At 47.7% G+C, this 16,606-nt stretch overlaps 1 protein-coding gene and 1 pseudogene across 1 annotated transcript; both read left to right on the top strand.

Annotated features, from left to right (window-relative positions):
• Positions 1-254: 254 nt before the first annotated feature.
• On the top strand, positions 255-1,147 carry LOC129034550 (mortality factor 4-like protein 2; annotated as a pseudogene).
• Positions 1,148-13,543: 12,396 nt separating this feature from the next.
• On the top strand, positions 13,544-15,883 carry GSX2 (GS homeobox 2). The gene is made up of 2 exons (XM_054486218.2): positions 13,544-14,302; positions 14,967-15,883. Exons 1-2 carry the CDS (start codon positions 13,726-13,728, stop codon positions 15,305-15,307), a joined length of 918 nt encoding a protein of 305 aa, XP_054342193.2. The 5' UTR covers positions 13,544-13,725; the 3' UTR covers positions 15,308-15,883.
• The last annotated feature ends 723 nt before the right edge of the window (positions 15,884-16,606 follow it).

The following is a 16,606-nucleotide window of genomic DNA, read 5'->3' as shown; positions in this document are numbered from 1 at the left end:
GAGTGAGAAAGTGGCAGCTAGAAAGATCTGGATTCTCATTTCACGTCACAATTCAGAAAAGCTAAGTTTGCTGTATAGTAAGGCTCAGGAGATCTGATCCTGATTGTAGAAACCTCTGATTACAGAATCTTGGATTGTATCTCCCACTTCATCCTCCTAGACCATCCTGCAAGATCTTTAAGAGTCCATTTGGGAAATCCCTAGGAGTTCTTGGAAAGAAGAAAGATTGTTGGTTGGAATAAAGACAGGGTTGAATGAGTTCCAGAAAGCCAGGTTCTCAAACTCATGGACTCAATCTGCAGAAGAAGACAACTTCAAAAAACCAACTAGAAGCAACATGCAGAGATGAGAGGGGCCTCCTCAGGAAAGAAGGCAGCTGGTCCGCAGCAGAAAAATCTTGAACCACCTCTCTCAGGAAGATGCGGGGTTGCTCTGCAGAGAACTTCCTAGCTTCAGGATCTGTGAGGAAGACCAGAAAGAACAAACAGAGGACTCCTGGAAACAGATATGGGGGCAGTACCAGCAAAGCACCTCAGACCCCAAGGAAGGAAAGAGCCTGAGCAGACCTCACTGTTGAAAGCGAGGACGCATTTAAGAACAGAATGGAAGTTAAAGTGAAGATGCCTGAAGAATCGAAACCATGGCTTGTTGGGGACGGGGACTTAGTTACCAAGCAGAAGCAGCTGTTTTAACTCCCTGCTAAGCAAAATGTAGATGCAATTCTAAAAGAGTATGCAAATTGCAAAACATCGCAGGGAAACGTCGATAATAAGGCATAGGCAGTTAATGAAATTGTGACAAGAATAAAAGAATATTTCGATGTGATGTTAGGCACTCAGCTGCTCTACAAATATGAGAGGCCCCTGTATGCAGAAATCCTCTTGGCTCACCCTGATGCTCCTGTGTCCCAGGTTTAAGGAGCACACACCTACTGAGGTTATTTGTAAGAATTGGAGAAATGTTGGCCTATATATCCCTTGATGAGAAGAGCCTTGTGTTATTGTTGGGCCATTTGCATGATTTCCTAAAATATCTGGCAAAGAATTCTGCATCTCTTTTTACTGGCGGTGATTACAAAGTAGCTTCTGCTAAGTACCACCACAAAGCCCTGTGCTGGTCTACAGACCACTTACTGTTATTTGCCTGAGATCTGGAAACACTTTTTGTTCTAGTCTTTTTCTTGTAAAATGGATGTTCTTTAACATTGTTAATGTAAAACAGGGCTTATGTTTCAGTTTGTTTTCTGTTCTGTTTTAAACAAAATAAAAGGAGTGTAAGCTCCTATTCTCATTTCAAAGTTGCTACCAGGGTATGCAGTAACTAGAACAAAGAATAAACATTCAGTAGAACATTTTATTGCCTAGTTGACAACATTGCTTGAATGCTGGTGGTTCTACCCCTTTGACACTACACAATTTTCTAATATGTGTTAATGCTACATGACAAAATGCCCTGACTCCTAGTGCCAAACATTCAATTTAATGTATATACCCAAAAACCCATGCATTTGTTCTCTTTTTTTAATGATGCTTGAAGTAAAACAGCCCATCCTCTGCAAATCCATCTATGTTGTTCCTTAGGCATTCTATCTTTGCTGAAATTGTTGAAGGATGGTGGTTTGTTTCATGATTTTTGTATTTGAGTCTAATGCATGTTGTAACATGATAGAGGCAATGCATTATTATGTAAGCCACAGTTTTCTGGAAACTGTGGAATTCATTTCAGATCATAAATAAAATTTGTTTCTAAATTTCAAAGCAAAAAAAAAAAAAGAAAAAAGATAGTAAGAAAGTGTCTTTGGAGGAAAGACCTAAAGGTGAGGAAGTAAGACATGTGTGAGCTTGTAGGGGAAGAGTTCTCAACAGAGGGGAAGGCTAGAGAGGGCCAGACCAGCAAGGAAAACAGAGGGAGCAAGTAGGCCAGTGGTTGGAGTGGTCAGAGACAGCCATGGTGGGATCATGGAGGGCCTTTTGTTCTTGATCTGACCTGATCAGACTTCTGTTTCAAAAGGATCCTTCTGGCTGCTCTGTTGAGAACAGATTGTAGAGGCAAGTATAGGAAGAATGAACCCCGTCATCCCTATGCAGTAGTGATGGCTTGGACCCATGTGATAGTGGTTGGAGTGTTGAGAAGTGGTCAGTTTCCAGTTACATCTGAAGATAAAGCCTTCAGGACTTCGTGATGGGTTAAATGTACAGGATTAGAGAAAGAGCAAGAGAGGAGTCACAGAAGATTCAAAGGATTTGGGCAAGAGCCACCAGAAGATGGAGATGCCAGCAACAGAGACCTGAGGGTAATGCAGGAACCTGGAACTCCTGTACCTTCTCTTCTCCTAGTTTCCAGGGCATCTTCCTGCAAGTGTATAAAACTGTAGGTAGAGGAACAAAGCTGATATGGTCCTATTTGGTGACTGTAGGAGAGACTGACCACTAAGACCATTTCATCCCTCAAGACCTCAGTTTCCCTAGATATATAACATGAGATAGGTCAGTTACATAAGGACAGAATTCCTTTCTTGCTGTTAAATTCAAGAACCTAGATCTGCAATCAATTCTCCAATCTTTCAAGCCTCCTTTTTGATTTTTTTTTTCCTTGGGAAAACATCTCAATAATGAAATCCAATCTTTAAAAATTTTGGTTTTAAACAAAATTATATTGTGATCAGCTTGAGCCTAGGAGTTCAAGGCTACAGTGAGCTATGATCCCACCACCATGTTCCATATATATATATATATATATATATATATAGTGATCAAAATATTTGATCAAAATATCAAAAAATGTTTTTAGTAAGTCAGCTTCTCTAAAATAAAAATAAGTATGTCTTGCAATTGTTTATACAATACCTTGTTCCAGGGAGGTACATGGCTAATCAGGAAACATATTTCCTATGTCATATTTAATCAGAAATTTTGCTCACAAGGTTAAATTACAGCATTCATTTTGTGCCACTGTGAAAATATTCCCTTCCATTTTAACAGGACTAAAAATGCTTCCAAAGCTGCCTAAAAGAATATTCAGCTCCTATAGGTTCTTGCTGCATTTTTATTTCCCTTGGTAACAGCACTTTTGATAACATTGTTTGAAGAAAAGAAGTCATAGTAAAGGATGAGGATGAAGTATCTGATACTATAATACTAGCCTGATGCTAGAGGAGAATGTAATACAGGCTGAGTATTGAAAATTTGCAACTTATTGAGCACCAACATGACATCACAAGTGGAAAATTCCACATAGAAGTACTTAAAACGTACTGCTTCATGCAAAAAATCATTTAAAATATTGTATAAAAAACCTTTAGGCTATGTACACTGAATAAGCTGTATATGAAATATAAATGAATTTTGTGTTTAGACTAGGGTCCTCTTCCAAGATATCTCATTATATACATGCAAATGTTCCAAAACCATAAAAAATCCAAAATCTTCAGACACATCTGGTCCCAAGCATTTCTAATAAAGGATACTCAATCTGTATAAATTATACACAATTTAATTAATTTATTTTATATATATATATATATTTTTTAGATGAAGTTTTGCTCTATGGCCCAGGCTGAAGTGCAGTGGTGCAATCTTGGCTCACTGCAACCTCCACCTCTCAGGTTCAAGAATTCTCCTGTCTCAGCCTCCCAAGTAGCTGTGGCTACAGGCGTGTACCACCACTCTAGCTAATTTTTGTATTTTTAGTAGAGATGGGGTTTCACTATATTGGCCAGGCTGGTCTCGAACTCCTAGCCTCAAGTGATCTGCCTGCCTCGGCCTCCCAAAGTGCTAGGATTATTGACATGAGCCACCACGACTGGCCTAATTTAATCTAAATCCAGAAATAATCCCTTAAACTTTGTAGCTCACAAACACATCCTCCCTCTTTCCCCACAACATTCCATCAGACTCAGGGAACATCATCACACATCAACATCGTCATAGTTTGTATACTGAGTGCTAAGTATGTGCAAGGCATTGAGCCAAGGGATGTCAGACTTAACTCACTTAGTGCTCACAACCATCCTGTGAGAAGAGGGTCATTATTATTTCCATGGTCAGAGAGAAGGTGGATTCACATCCAGGACCTCCTAAACCCAATCCCAAACTCAGTGGTGCAGTGAAAGGGTGAGGTTGGGTTGGAGATGAAATGGATTTGCACTGATTTCAATGCATCGTTTTATTACTATCAGTGTTTGTCTCATAATCTCCATGCCCCTCTGCTTGAGGACAGAGGCGACAAAACTTGTGTATGACTGGCATTTTGCAAGCTGGTTACACATCAATAAAAGGCCCAGTGGAAGTTCCAAAACGAGTGAGATCTAAGCTATCTTGTTCTCATGGTTTCCCAAGCCCAAGTAGAGCCTGGCATACTATAGGCACACCATGGATGCTCCCTGAGTACATGAACATAAAGATGATCCACAGGTGGGTGAGCAATACTGGGGGCAGGTGAAAGGGAGGACCTCGAAGCAATACTGCCAGAGCCCCTCCTACTTAGAGTGTCCAGGCTTCTACATGGGGAGACAGCGCACCCCCCAGACACTCCCGCCCACTCCTTTCTGGCTCGCTGAGTGACGCCAGTTTCAAGCCTCAGCCCACTCCAGGCTCCAGGACCAGCAGAGCGGGTCTGCGTGGACAGAGGCACTGGGCTGCGCCCGTCGCGCACCCCACCGAAAGGAAGGCGTGCCTAGTGGGGAGGCGGGGCTTGAGGGGCCGGGCGCAAGCAGACACACTCCTGCTCTCTCTACGCACATTCTCACACTCTCGTTCACACCGCACTCACCCTGTGCACACCCCCAGTTTCTCGTATTCCTCACATTCACACATTCATACACTCATATATTCACACACACCCATGCTCCCAAACACGCTTCACTCACACAGCTACGCGCACAGGGATCAAAGACCACATTGGGTACAGTGTACACTGCTTGGGTGATGGGTGCACCAAAATCTCAGAAATCACCACTAAAGAACCTATCCATGTAACCCAACACCACCTGTTCCTCAAAAAACTATTGAAATAATTTAAAAATAAAAAAGGAAAAGCAATCTCATTCCGTACCCTCATTCTAATTCACTTTTCACCTCTTCACACACCATCACGCCCACGTACCTTAATCTCACTCTTGACAGTACACTTATGCTCGCGCTCATGCACACTCGCCCCCACCTCTCCTTCGCTCTTTACACGCGCTTGCGCGCAGACACACTCAAGGACTCCCTAGCCACTTACACTCACGCATGCGCACAAGCTCACACGCGAACTCTGCCTCCTCACTCGCGCTCGCGCATGCGCATCCGTCGCGGAGAGGACGTTGTGCCGGGTGTGGGCGCGGGTGTTTGGTGGCCTTTGCAGATGGGCTTGTTTTGAGGCTGTGGGATCAGTGCGATCGTTTAGTTTTCCTTGGTTTCCCAGTGAGAAGTAAGTTAGCCAGGAAGAGAGAGGCGGAGACCCAGGGAGACCGAGACTGTAGGAAGGGAGTAGGTTGCGGTTTTAGAGCCGTGGGAGCAAGAGCGCCGGGTAGGAGCTGTCGCGCAGAGAGCGCCTCGCGCAGCCCCAGAGCCTGTTTGTTTACCCTCTTGCTCGGAGCGGCTTCTCCAGCGTCTCATTTCTTCTGCCTCCCTTGGCCTCGCCCAGGTGTGGGACGCGGGCGAGTGAGGACGGACTTACAACCGTCCTCGGCCGCGCAGCACAGGGTTCCCGCGCCCTATCCCTATGCCCAGGGGACACAGCGCAGGAAACTGAAAAAGGGACTCAGCGTTAGAAACTATGGTTGGAATTCTCCCTCTGCCACTTGCTATGTGGCCTTGGCCAGGTTACCGTTGTCTCAGAGCCTCCGTTTCCTATCTGAAATAAGGAATCATTCATTCAACAAATATTAATTGCCATCCTAACATATGTTACCTCTGGGCTGGACGTTTGGCATACACTGGTGAATACATAAAACAGACCCAGTTTCTGCCCAGGAGCAGTTTGCAGTCAACAAGCATACGGATTGATTATGATGAGGGCTTTTAAATAAAATAATAATAATATTGCTTTCATCCACTCCAAATGTTTTTCAGCGCTTACTGTGTTCTGCGCACAGGTGAATAAAAACAATCATGTCCCCTGTCCTCATTCTAATTCCAGTCTGTACATTGGACTGGCCCTCAGAAACTTTAATATATAGGAAAACCAACCACACTAACCAACAAATGGACAGCCAACAAATAAGGAAGTAATAAAAGCACCTACCTCACAGGGTTGCTGTGAGAAATAAAGGAGGCGTTAAAGCCTTCACCCACTGCCAGGCATATAGTAGGTGTTCAATAAATGCTAGGTGTTACTAGGTGGTTAGTATTACTTAGTGCCTAAAAGGCTCTGCCATCACTAGCTGTGTGACCTTGGTTCAGTCTTTGAACTTCAGTAGTTCAAATAGGGTTCTCCGCAAACATAATGCGGAGAAAATAATGGCATTTTATCTGGGAGGGCTGTTGCGCGGATTAAATGAGGTCATGCAGGCAAGGCTCTTGGTTCAGGAACTGCCACACAGTGAGAGCTCGGAAAATGTACCTACGAGTATTGTCATATACTCGAAAGGCGACTGTTTTCCTCCCATGCAAAGCAGGTCGGTGTGCAGCAAAGCTGGGAGGTTTCTAATATCACAGGAACGTTTTCAAATTTAGGATGCAGTCCCAAGAGGGGACGGCCAGGACGCCAGAGCCTTTGACGGGGGCGGGGAGTGGCGAGGTTAATGTAGCTGCTGAACAAAGGTATGCCCAGAAACCGAGGGCTAGAAAAACCCCACACTGGGAGCCTTCAGTGTGCGAGCGCCAGGCTGCGGAGGAGCCTTAGAGGGCGACACTCGGCCGGGAAAAGGCGCGGGGGGACGGAGAGATGGTTGTGCAGCGGCTTCCTGGCTCCTCGTTGCCAAGCCCAGGGACTCTGATACCTCATTTACAAGCTTCAAGAGCCCATGGAGCTGCAGGTCTCAGATAATAAAACCAACAAGAGAAGCCACGAGCCTTACCAGGCACCAGGCCTGGTGTTAAGGAGTCCTTAAAACCTCACAAAAACTCGAAGACGGTGGCATTTTCTCTATTTTACAGATGCAGAAACTGAAATTCTTTCTCCACTTTCCTTGACCTCCTTTCAGTTTTTGCAATTAACCAAGAGAAACTCTCGGAGGCTTCCATCAGCACCCTTCGGTGGCCCGGAACGCATTCCCCATCCCTCTTTCCCAGGCCAACACCCGCACATCTTGCAGGTCTCCGTTTAAATGTCACTTCAAGCTTTGGTTTTATCATCACCCAGAGCCCCTTGAGCTTTTCTTTCATATTCACACGACCTTTTTAACTCACGAGCTCCGAGTTAATTTGTTGATTCGCTTAACCTGGAAACTCCCCGGGGGCGGGTCTTGCGCTACTGAATTCCCTGGCGCGCAGCCTGGGGTATAATAGGCGCTCAATACACACTTTCCAACTATCAAATGACCAGATAAGGCTCAAAGAAGTTACGTTGCTCTCTTCAGATTCCATGATAGGAGGGCGTAGGGGGCAGGATTTATCATTTATTTCTCAACTACATCAGAACCGCAGGCAGAATTCTGGTTGACTTCTGTCTCCCCCTCCATCTCCACCCCGCCGTGTTCCAGCCTCACATCATTAAATCGAAATCCCTTAGGTAATCAGTATTTTTATAAAGCTCTCCAGGTGATTTTTGTAGATGACCAAGGTCGAAAACCAGAAGGGCTGGGCTGCTAAAAATTATAAAGAATTGCTCTTATTTTAGTGACTTTTTTTTTTAAGTCTTTGCTCCCATAACTAAGCAGCTATTTTGGCTCCAAGCTTTCAGAAAATTTAGGCCAAGGGAAGTGGGGAATTGGTATGCATGTGAATAATTCAACCCTCCTCTTCCACACTCCCTGCCTCCCCCGCCCGCCCTCCAATACAAAAACCACATCTCTGAATAGGGTAGTAAAAAATAGTAAGTGCCAGGAGAACTGGAGAGGGAAGGAGGGAGGTGAAGCATTTGCTTCAATTATCCGGATAATTGTTCCCCACCTCAGGCCATTGTTACTGAAATGAAACAATATTCTATTGGATACTGTCTTGGCCTTTTCAGGCCTGCTCCCTGCAGTGCCTAGCACACGCTGGGCACAGAGTAGGCGCTCGATAAATTTTATTCTGATGACAGAGGAGAGCTCTGAGGGTGGGAGAGAGGGATGCCTTGTCCGGCTTGAGGATTTGGGGGTGGGCGAATATCAATTAAAGTGAAGTGGGGAGCAGAGGGGCTGTGTGGCAGGCGTTCAGTGCCATCAAAACTTTTTTCCAACTGGGCTGTTCCTGAAATTCTAAGCCAAACCCCTCACTTATTGCTCAGAAGACCTCCACTACCACCCCCCCCCAACCCCCCTCTCCCCGCTGCTTCTTCTCAGAGGGCCGAATTGAACTCTTGCAACTGTGGTGAGCACAAAGGCGAATTCAGGTTTCTCAAAAGCCCATCCGTTCTGAATAAACACCAGGGAGAAGCAAGATTATTTTTGGTGGTGCATGAACACAGGGCCCACAGCCTGCCCTCCCTCTAGAAAGTCCTTCCCTGGCCTTGCATTAAAACTAACAATATTGGGGCAGCTGAAGGAATAGCCTGGCTCCTGAGCCCCCCATCACTTAAGCAGTACAAGAATGTGGGGACTAGCTCCCAACTGCCCTCTTTCATCTTGACCCACAGCTTTTCAAGAGGAGCTTGAGTTCTCTATGAGTGTGTATTTGCTAATTGCAGCCGGGGCTTTAATGAGATTCTTTTAACTCCCCCAAGCTCGTTTGCAGGTTATAGCCTTATATGGGGACCCACGTTTTCCACCCTGGCTACACATCCTGTGAACAATTGCCTCTCCAGAGCCTGAAAGGAGAGCGAGCGCCCCATTTCTGCTGAATACACGTCTCAGTTCATCCAAGGCTGGCGGGCTTTTGATGGCCACAATGCAAGTTACGCCCAAAGAGTGTCTCTTTGGTCAGATCGACAACGCTTGGCTTCACGTTTGCAAGTTAAACGGGCAGAAACCCGGCTGAAACTCCCACGCCAGACGCCAGGGACATTTCCCTCCGCCCTGCTCAGAGCAAAACTGGGGAATGGGTCTGGGCAGGGGGAGGAAAGAAAGGAGGGGTCGTTGTGAGCAGAGGGTGGGGGAGAAGAGAGTTCTTATTCTCAAAAGCCACCTAGAAGAAGAAAGGGGGGGGGCATTTTCTCTGGCATTTCTTATTTTTATTTTTTCCATTTTGCTTTGTTGGCAGCTTTACCCAAACAAAAAATAAAATAAAATGAGAGCATTTTCTCCTTGTCTTCACCTAGGTAGCTGCTTTCCTCCAGCCCCTGAAAATGTGACTCCTTCATAAAATCAAAATTTATGATTATTCAAATGTTGGGGACTGTGAAAAGAGAGGAAGAAAGAGAGAAAATTAATATTGCAGCTGTTCTTCTGATTAATGAGAGATAATTGCTCATGAAAAGTCACCCCTGTGGCATTTTGTTGTCTCCTGGATCTTTGTTCTTTTCCACTATTATTGAGGACTTTCTTGAAGACTAAGCGGTTCTTTTCAATTTTTGGGTATTCAGAAAGGGTTGCCTGGTTACAGAGAATGGGGAAATCTCGGGCTATATCGGGTAAGATGTGCCACAGACAGCAATATCACAATGCCACTCGGAGAAAAGGATGGATACAAGTTAACGATGCACTTTCAATAAAACATTCATAGACTTGTTCACGCTTTGATAATGACCTCATTAAAGGGAGCTGGGGGCAAGTAAGTCCTGTCTCCTGTTTGTGTTCGGCTAACAAAACCCAGCTTTGAGATCATTCATCGCTTTGGAAACTAATATGAAATCAATGTAAGAGAAGCAAATAAATCCGAGGCGGCTCCGCCAACTCCCGGGCTGTCCCGCCCTGCCTGCAGCCTCCATTTGGAGCAGGAGAACCATGTGGGCAAATGCTGAAACTAAGAGAAAAAAAGGACTGCGGATGAAAGTGGTGGTGGTGGTGGTGGTGGTGGTGGTGGGCGGGGGGCGGGGGGGGGGCGGGGGTTGGAGGACACAGAGGGAGGGGCAAAGTGGGAGTTACAGCCTGAAAAAAACAGCTAAGACAGGAACGGGTCAGAACTCTGTGGCCTGTTGAATAAGCAACGCTAAGTCCCCGCCCTTTACTTTTCCTGACTTTGCCCATGAAAGGAAACAGGAAGAAAGAGAAGTGAGACAGGAATGTGGGGTTCAGGTCAGGTGCCATTCCAGAGCTGGGAAGAAGTACTGGAGACCTTTTGGAAGCTAGAACTAAGAATTCAAATCTCAAGGTTGGGCTGAAAGGAAACTGCTCACCCAGGCTCAACTTGGAGAATCCAGAGACAAGAAGGCCATGCCTCTGCTGTTCTTTCTAGAATAGCTTTGATTTTTTTTGTAAGTTGAGGGTAAGGGTGGAGTGCCTTGGCCAGGAGGAAGTACAAAGAACAATTTTGTTACCATCATATATGTGACACTGTCTTGCACTCAAGGAAGACAAAACCATACTCTATCGTCCCGAAAAGATTTCCCCCTTCCTTTAAAAGAACTAATTTTCTCCTTGAATTATGAAAGTAATGGCTTAGGTAACAGCCTGTACTCTGTACCCGACTGCTTAATACTGAATAAATCCTTCCACGTGGCTCCCGGAGTCGTGGCAATTAGAGCTCATTATAGGCTCATAAGAGCTCTCATTTTGGGGATTACTTAATGGACGATGAAATTTTATCGGACAGAATCACTGAGAAATAAAATTATGTGGTGGCTCAGGCACCATGGGCACACGCCAATGGTCTGTCTGCTCCCTCTCAGGAAAAGAAAGCTGAACTTGGGGTCTCCTGCTGGTTCAGGGCACTGCACTCTGGGGAACGGTAGGGCTGGGCAGGGCCGGGGTCGGGTGGGGGCAGTGCTGCCCCGGGGGCATGGAGGGTAGGCTTCCTTTGAGGAGGGGATAGGCAGGTAGGGCCAGATAGGGGCTGGACTAAGAAGAGAAGGAGGGAGAGAGACTGGTGGACACTGAGAGATCCAAAGAGAACTAGAGAAGTGAGTCAGAGTGGACAGAAACTATGCAAGAAATAGGATTCCAGTATACTTGCTCTTGGTGGGCTGAAGCAATTAACCAAGTACCCTAAGGGGCAAGTTTTTCAGACTTGGTCTTGCTTTCAACCTCAGCCTGGTCTGAAACCACTGCTCCACTTGAAGTCTTTAGGAAACCCCGTGAGCCCCTCACATTTCTCAAAATTCCTTGGCACTGAAAAATGAAAGTTTCCATAGTCAGACACAAATTGAATAAGATGCACAAGCCTCTTGCATAGTTAAGATTCTCTAAAGTAAAATGGTCTGCACATGGGTGCGATTTCTAGGACTTTAGCATAGGAGCTGTTCCTCTGAACACATCCCAAACCGCTGGGAACATTGCGACTCAAACCATCAGCCCAAAACAGACTGTGGATAACCTGGTACCTAACCCAGAGGAGGAAAAGAGAGAAAGCTATTATTCTTAAAAAAATCTATATCTGTATCTATATCTATATCTATATCTATATCTACATCTATATCTATATCTATATCTACATCTATATATGCTTGTATAGTTGCAAAGTGAATGGGGGAAATCGAGTCATCTATTTCGACAGTTTAGGACTGTAAAAAATATCCTGCCATTCAGCAGAGTTTTTTTTATTGCCATTCTCCATCAGTGGCTCCAAGCCTTCTTCCTGGGGCTGAAATGATTTCAGGGATTGCCTAGATCCTCCAGTCATGAACAAGGGCGGGCTGGGGTGAGGCTGAGCGTCTGCAGACCTTGTGGTACAAAAGTAGTTACAGCTGAGCTGCCCCATGTTAAGCCCTGAGACTCCTTAATTGTTGTCACAAGATGTTGGATTAGCACATTTCTGGAATAGCTGTCTGTTTACACTCCAGAGACCCACCGTCCACTAACCGCTTTCTAATTGAATTCTAATCACATTCAAATAGCTCAATAACCAGCCTCAGCTGCAATTCATAAAACTTTAATTGCCATCCATAAATCCTGGGCTCCCCAGAGCGGGCATCCCTACAACCCAATTACACTTCTCTAGCAGGCAAGAGAGACCGTCACAGAGATGGAAAGAGGAAGACAGAGGATGGAAAGATAGAGCCGTGCCTCTAGCTAGTGCTCTCCTGGATTTGGGCACCTTGTTCTCTCAGGTGGAGGGAGTCCTGTCTCTAAGTTTCTTAGCACCATCATGAACTCAGGATTGAAGTTAGCTGTTCTGGAAAAAGGATCAGACTTCTAGCTATTGCCCAGCCTCATGGCCCCAGCCCGCTTTTCTGCAGGGGGAAACGAAGAGAGAAAATGGCCACCTCTGCTGCCTTGCCTTCTCCGAAGATAAATAGTCCCAATAGTTTGGCAGCCACTCTCTCTCGGGCAGTGAGGGGTGCGCTAGACTTCCATGGACCAGAGAGATTTCCCTTACAAAGCCACTTCTGCCAATCAGAGGCAAGATTCCCTGGATGGCTGAATCCTCTTCATCCTTTTTAGGTTCTTAAGATGCAGAGGAAAGAGTGCTTCCTGGTTAGCCTTGCTAAGCTGCCCAAGATTGGTAAAAATGAGGGACAGGAAATCTTCAGACCCAGAGTGAAGGTCTATCTAATCCCTTCTCCGTCTTTAGGAGGGCTTGTGTTTGAGGTCCTCCCTCCAAAATCTTCAGGATGGAGTTTGTAGGGTTGCCCTGGAATGCCATGGTGTTAACTACTTGGAGAAAGAAAAGGGTGACTCTTCAACATCTCTCTCTGCGGAAGTGGGAGGTGCCGATCAGAAAGGGAAACAAGGAAGGGTCGTTGGTCTGAGTGGCCCCAGGAGGGCCCCAAGTACAAAGACACTTCAGATCTTGTCGAACATCAGCATAAAAAGCTTGACGGTTTCTTAGCTGGGAGGCCTCACTATTCTGCGCCGGACCGTCCTGAACTAACCACCTGAATGACCTCTGCCAAGTCCAAAAGCTGTGGACAGGGGTAGGTGTAACCGTTGCCAGAGCTGCGCTCAGGGACTGGACGACTGCCAGTCCGCCGCCCGCACAATCCTGCTCCAAACCGCAGGCCTCACACTTCACCGCGCCGCAGCCACCCCTACCACTGAGGAGCTGGGAACGCTGAGCATTCCTATTAAAAAGGCCTCCAAGTCCCCACCTGGTACGCTTTGCGGTGGGGCGTGGGGAAGAGTTAGGCTGGGACCAGGGTAGCGAGAGGGGGTGGGATGGAGGATGCAGCGCTGTGATTTCTCAGTAAAGCGTGGAGAAAGAGGGGGAGGAGGCCGGCCTCCCCGGGAAATTAACAAAACCTACACTTTGCAAAGTCTCCCCCATCCCCCTCCCCCGAGTTCTTCCCCGCCGCGCGCCCGCCCCTCCTCGCGGCTTCTGTTGTGACTCGGGCAGCCTATCCCGAGGGTGGGGAGCTGCCGAGGAGCCTGAGCCGAGCGGTACTCCGCAGCATCACGTGCCAGGGTGGGGGGCTATAAAATACCCGAGCCGGGGCTCCGGGCGGGGGACGTGAGGACCAGCCCTCTCCGGGGACCCCTTTGTTCCCAGCCCAGACGCCAACACCTCTGCGTCCCCAAGGGCTTGACTGCCCGTGTCTGCGCGGCTCCCAGGGCAGAGCTTAGAACACTAGAGGAGAGGGGTCGCCGCGACCGGCCGGGGCTTCCAGCCACCCACCCCTCTCGACATGTCGCGCTCCTTCTATGTCGACTCGCTCATCATCAAGGACACCTCACGGCCTGCGCCCTCGCTGCCTGAACCGCACCCCGGGCCGGATTTTTTCATCCCGCTTGGCATGCCGTCCCCATTGGTGATGTCCGTGTCCGGCCCTGGCTGCCCGTCCCGCAAGAGCGGCGCGTTCTGCGTGTGCCCTCTCTGCGTCACTTCGCACCTGCACTCCTCTCGGGGGTCTGTGGGCGCCGGCAGCGGGGGCGCAGGGGCCGGGGTTACCGGGGCCGGAGGCAGTGGGGTGGCGGGGGCCGCAGGGGCACTGCCTCTGCTTAAGAGCCAGTTCTCTTCTGCTCCTGGGGACGCGCAGTTTTGCCCGCGGATGAACCATGCGCATCATCACCACCACCCACCGCAGCACCACCATCACCACCATCAGCCCCAGCAGCCTGGCTCGGCCGCGGCGGCGGCAGCAGCAGCAGCGGCGGCGGCGGCGGCCGCGGCGGCCTTGGGGCACCCGCAACACCACGCACCTGTCTGCACCGCCACCACCTACAACGTGGCGGACCCGCGGAGATTCCACTGCCTCACCATGGGTAGGGCGGGGTCTTGGGGCACCTGCGCTCCGCGCCTTTCGCGCTCCTGGAGCAAACTTTCCACCTCCAGTGGAGGAAGTGGGAGCCCGGGGACAGGGTGAAGAGGGAGGAGGGGCTTTTAGTGTAACTGTAGAGTCAGCCACAGAAGTTCCACGAAGGTGGAAGTTAGTTTGCCAGCTTCTCCACTCAGCCTGGTGCGTTTTACTCCTAGTAGTAGGTGCTCGAGTATTGCCTTATTAATACTGGGGCCTTAGGGACCTCGAACGTCACGGCGGAGAAACCGGAGGTTAACTGCTTGGGGTTTGGGGTGGGTGTGTTTGAAACTGTGTGACATCCCCGCATCGGGGCTGGCTAAAGCGTTTTGACGTTTTTGGCTAAGCCTGCGCACTTCTCCGCTTGGCTCAAAGGGAGACGATCAGATAGTGCAAGCCCCCATCCCTCTTTAATCCTGTGACTTCGCATCCTGCGCATCGAAGACCTTTATTTGCTTTGTACGTCTCTTTTCTTCCCCACTAAGCAACCACGTGCCTTGAAATGGGAAAGGGATACAGATGTTCGGCTGGGCTTCCCCGGGTGGGTCCCTGAAATGCGTCCTGGTTAGCACGTGGGGTGGGAGCGCCTTGCCCGAGCCTTACCTCTCTACCCTCTCTTCGCTGGTCCGCAGGAGGCTCTGACGCCAGCCAGGTACCCAATGGCAAGAGGATGAGGACGGCGTTCACTAGCACGCAGCTCCTGGAGCTGGAGAGAGAATTCTCTTCCAACATGTACCTGTCTCGACTCCGGAGGATTGAAATCGCCACTTACCTGAACCTGTCGGAGAAGCAGGTGAAAATCTGGTTTCAGAACCGCCGAGTGAAGCACAAGAAGGAGGGGAAGGGCACGCAGAGGAACAGTCACGCGGGCTGCAAGTGCGTCGGGAGCCAGGTGCACTACGCGCGCTCCGAGGATGAGGACTCCCTGTCGCCGGCCTCGGCCAACGATGACAAGGAGATTTCCCCCTTATGAGAGAGGGCCTCCTCCCTCACATCCCCCGCTCCTGGCAGACCAGGCAACGCCAAGGCGTGGGGCACCCAGGGGCCAAAATCCTTGCTCATTGCAGTGGTCCCATCTGGAGAAGAAACGAACCTGGAAGTTCTGGAATGGACAAGCCGGGGCCTGACCCTTCGCGTCTCCTTCTTGACCTGTTTATCTGGGGCTCCAACTCGAAGTTATAGATTTTTTTTAAAAATGTAAATAACCTATAATTCAACTCATTCTCGTCGTATAACAGAGGAAAAACAGGGTTGGTTTAAGTTTAACACTGTATGGGGTTTTTGAAAGCACATGTCATTTCTCCATCCCTACTCTCTTTCAGAACTCGATAAGAACACAGGCTTTATTGATTATTTTCTGTTGTAGTTTTCAAACAAAAATACCCAAGTTGAAAATAATTTAGAAAATTAGACCCTGTAGGTCTTGCGCTCTGAAATTTCGCCTGGGGAGAATTTAAAATCTAAGTCGCTGGAAGTCCCTTTGTATGTGAATAGTTTTATATAAAATTTATATTTATATTTATTTAAATAAATGAAACAAAAACCAGAATTTTAAATCTGTGGTATTTGCTCTCCCTATCTTCTCCTGCCCCCTCCTCCAATGTCTAGAGAAAGGCATATGCAGGAAAAAGCTGTCTGAGGAATTCGAGGAAAATGTTGAGTAAGAACCTGGTAATGTGGGTCTCTTGACTGAGGGAGTTTATGGCTCAATAGGTTTTCTATGTAACAGAACTTTCGCCAAGGAGACACCTTTAGTCATGATGGCATCTACCAGGCAGTGCCTCTCCATCCTTAAAATAGGCAACCTCCTCACAGTTGATAGGACAATCACTCCATTTAGAATGACACTGACCATTAACGACAGGTAAACCTTTATTTAGCAAGGAAGGGTAAAAATCCCCCATCTAGTTTTTGTTTTCTTCTTTCTACTTCCTCATTTCTCTCAGTACGAAAACTTGAATTATGTGAAGGAATTTGTAGAGTCAGAATAGTTTTAGGAAGAGCAACAATCCATCAAACAGGTCAGAAGCAAACAGTGGAAACTTAAAAACGATGCTACAAGCAGAATTAGCGGGTTTTTAACGTTGAGAAAACAAAAAGTCAGGGACAGGAAGTATTCTTTTCAAAGATCTATAATCTCACTTTTTCAAAGCAGCCCAGAGATGCCTTTAGACCTTTGAGTTTTGGGGTTTTTTTCCCGGTCTCCCTAAGGTTCAGTTAATTTGGCTCCCTTGTAGTCCCCTCCCGCCCACCCCCCTTCCCATAGCCTAGC

The sequence above is a fragment of the Pongo pygmaeus genome, chromosome 3, assembly GCF_028885625.2.
Source record: "Pongo pygmaeus isolate AG05252 chromosome 3, NHGRI_mPonPyg2-v2.0_pri, whole genome shotgun sequence".
NCBI lineage: Eukaryota > Metazoa > Chordata > Mammalia > Primates > Hominidae > Pongo > Pongo pygmaeus.
The sequence above is the reverse complement of the archived record's forward strand: the minus strand, read 5'-3'. Positions and strand labels throughout refer to the sequence as shown.

What these genes read in the sequence shown, in the direction of transcription:
- GSX2 (XM_054486218.2), top strand. Translation starts at nt 13,726, where the DNA reads ATGTCGCGCTCCTTCTATGTCGACTCGCTCATCATCAAGGACACCTCA. An exon ending in ATTCCACTGCCTCACCATGG is followed by an intron (nt 14,303 to 14,966) that starts GTAGGGCGGGGT and finishes GCTGGTCCGCAG; the next exon opens with GAGGCTCTGACGCCAGCCAG.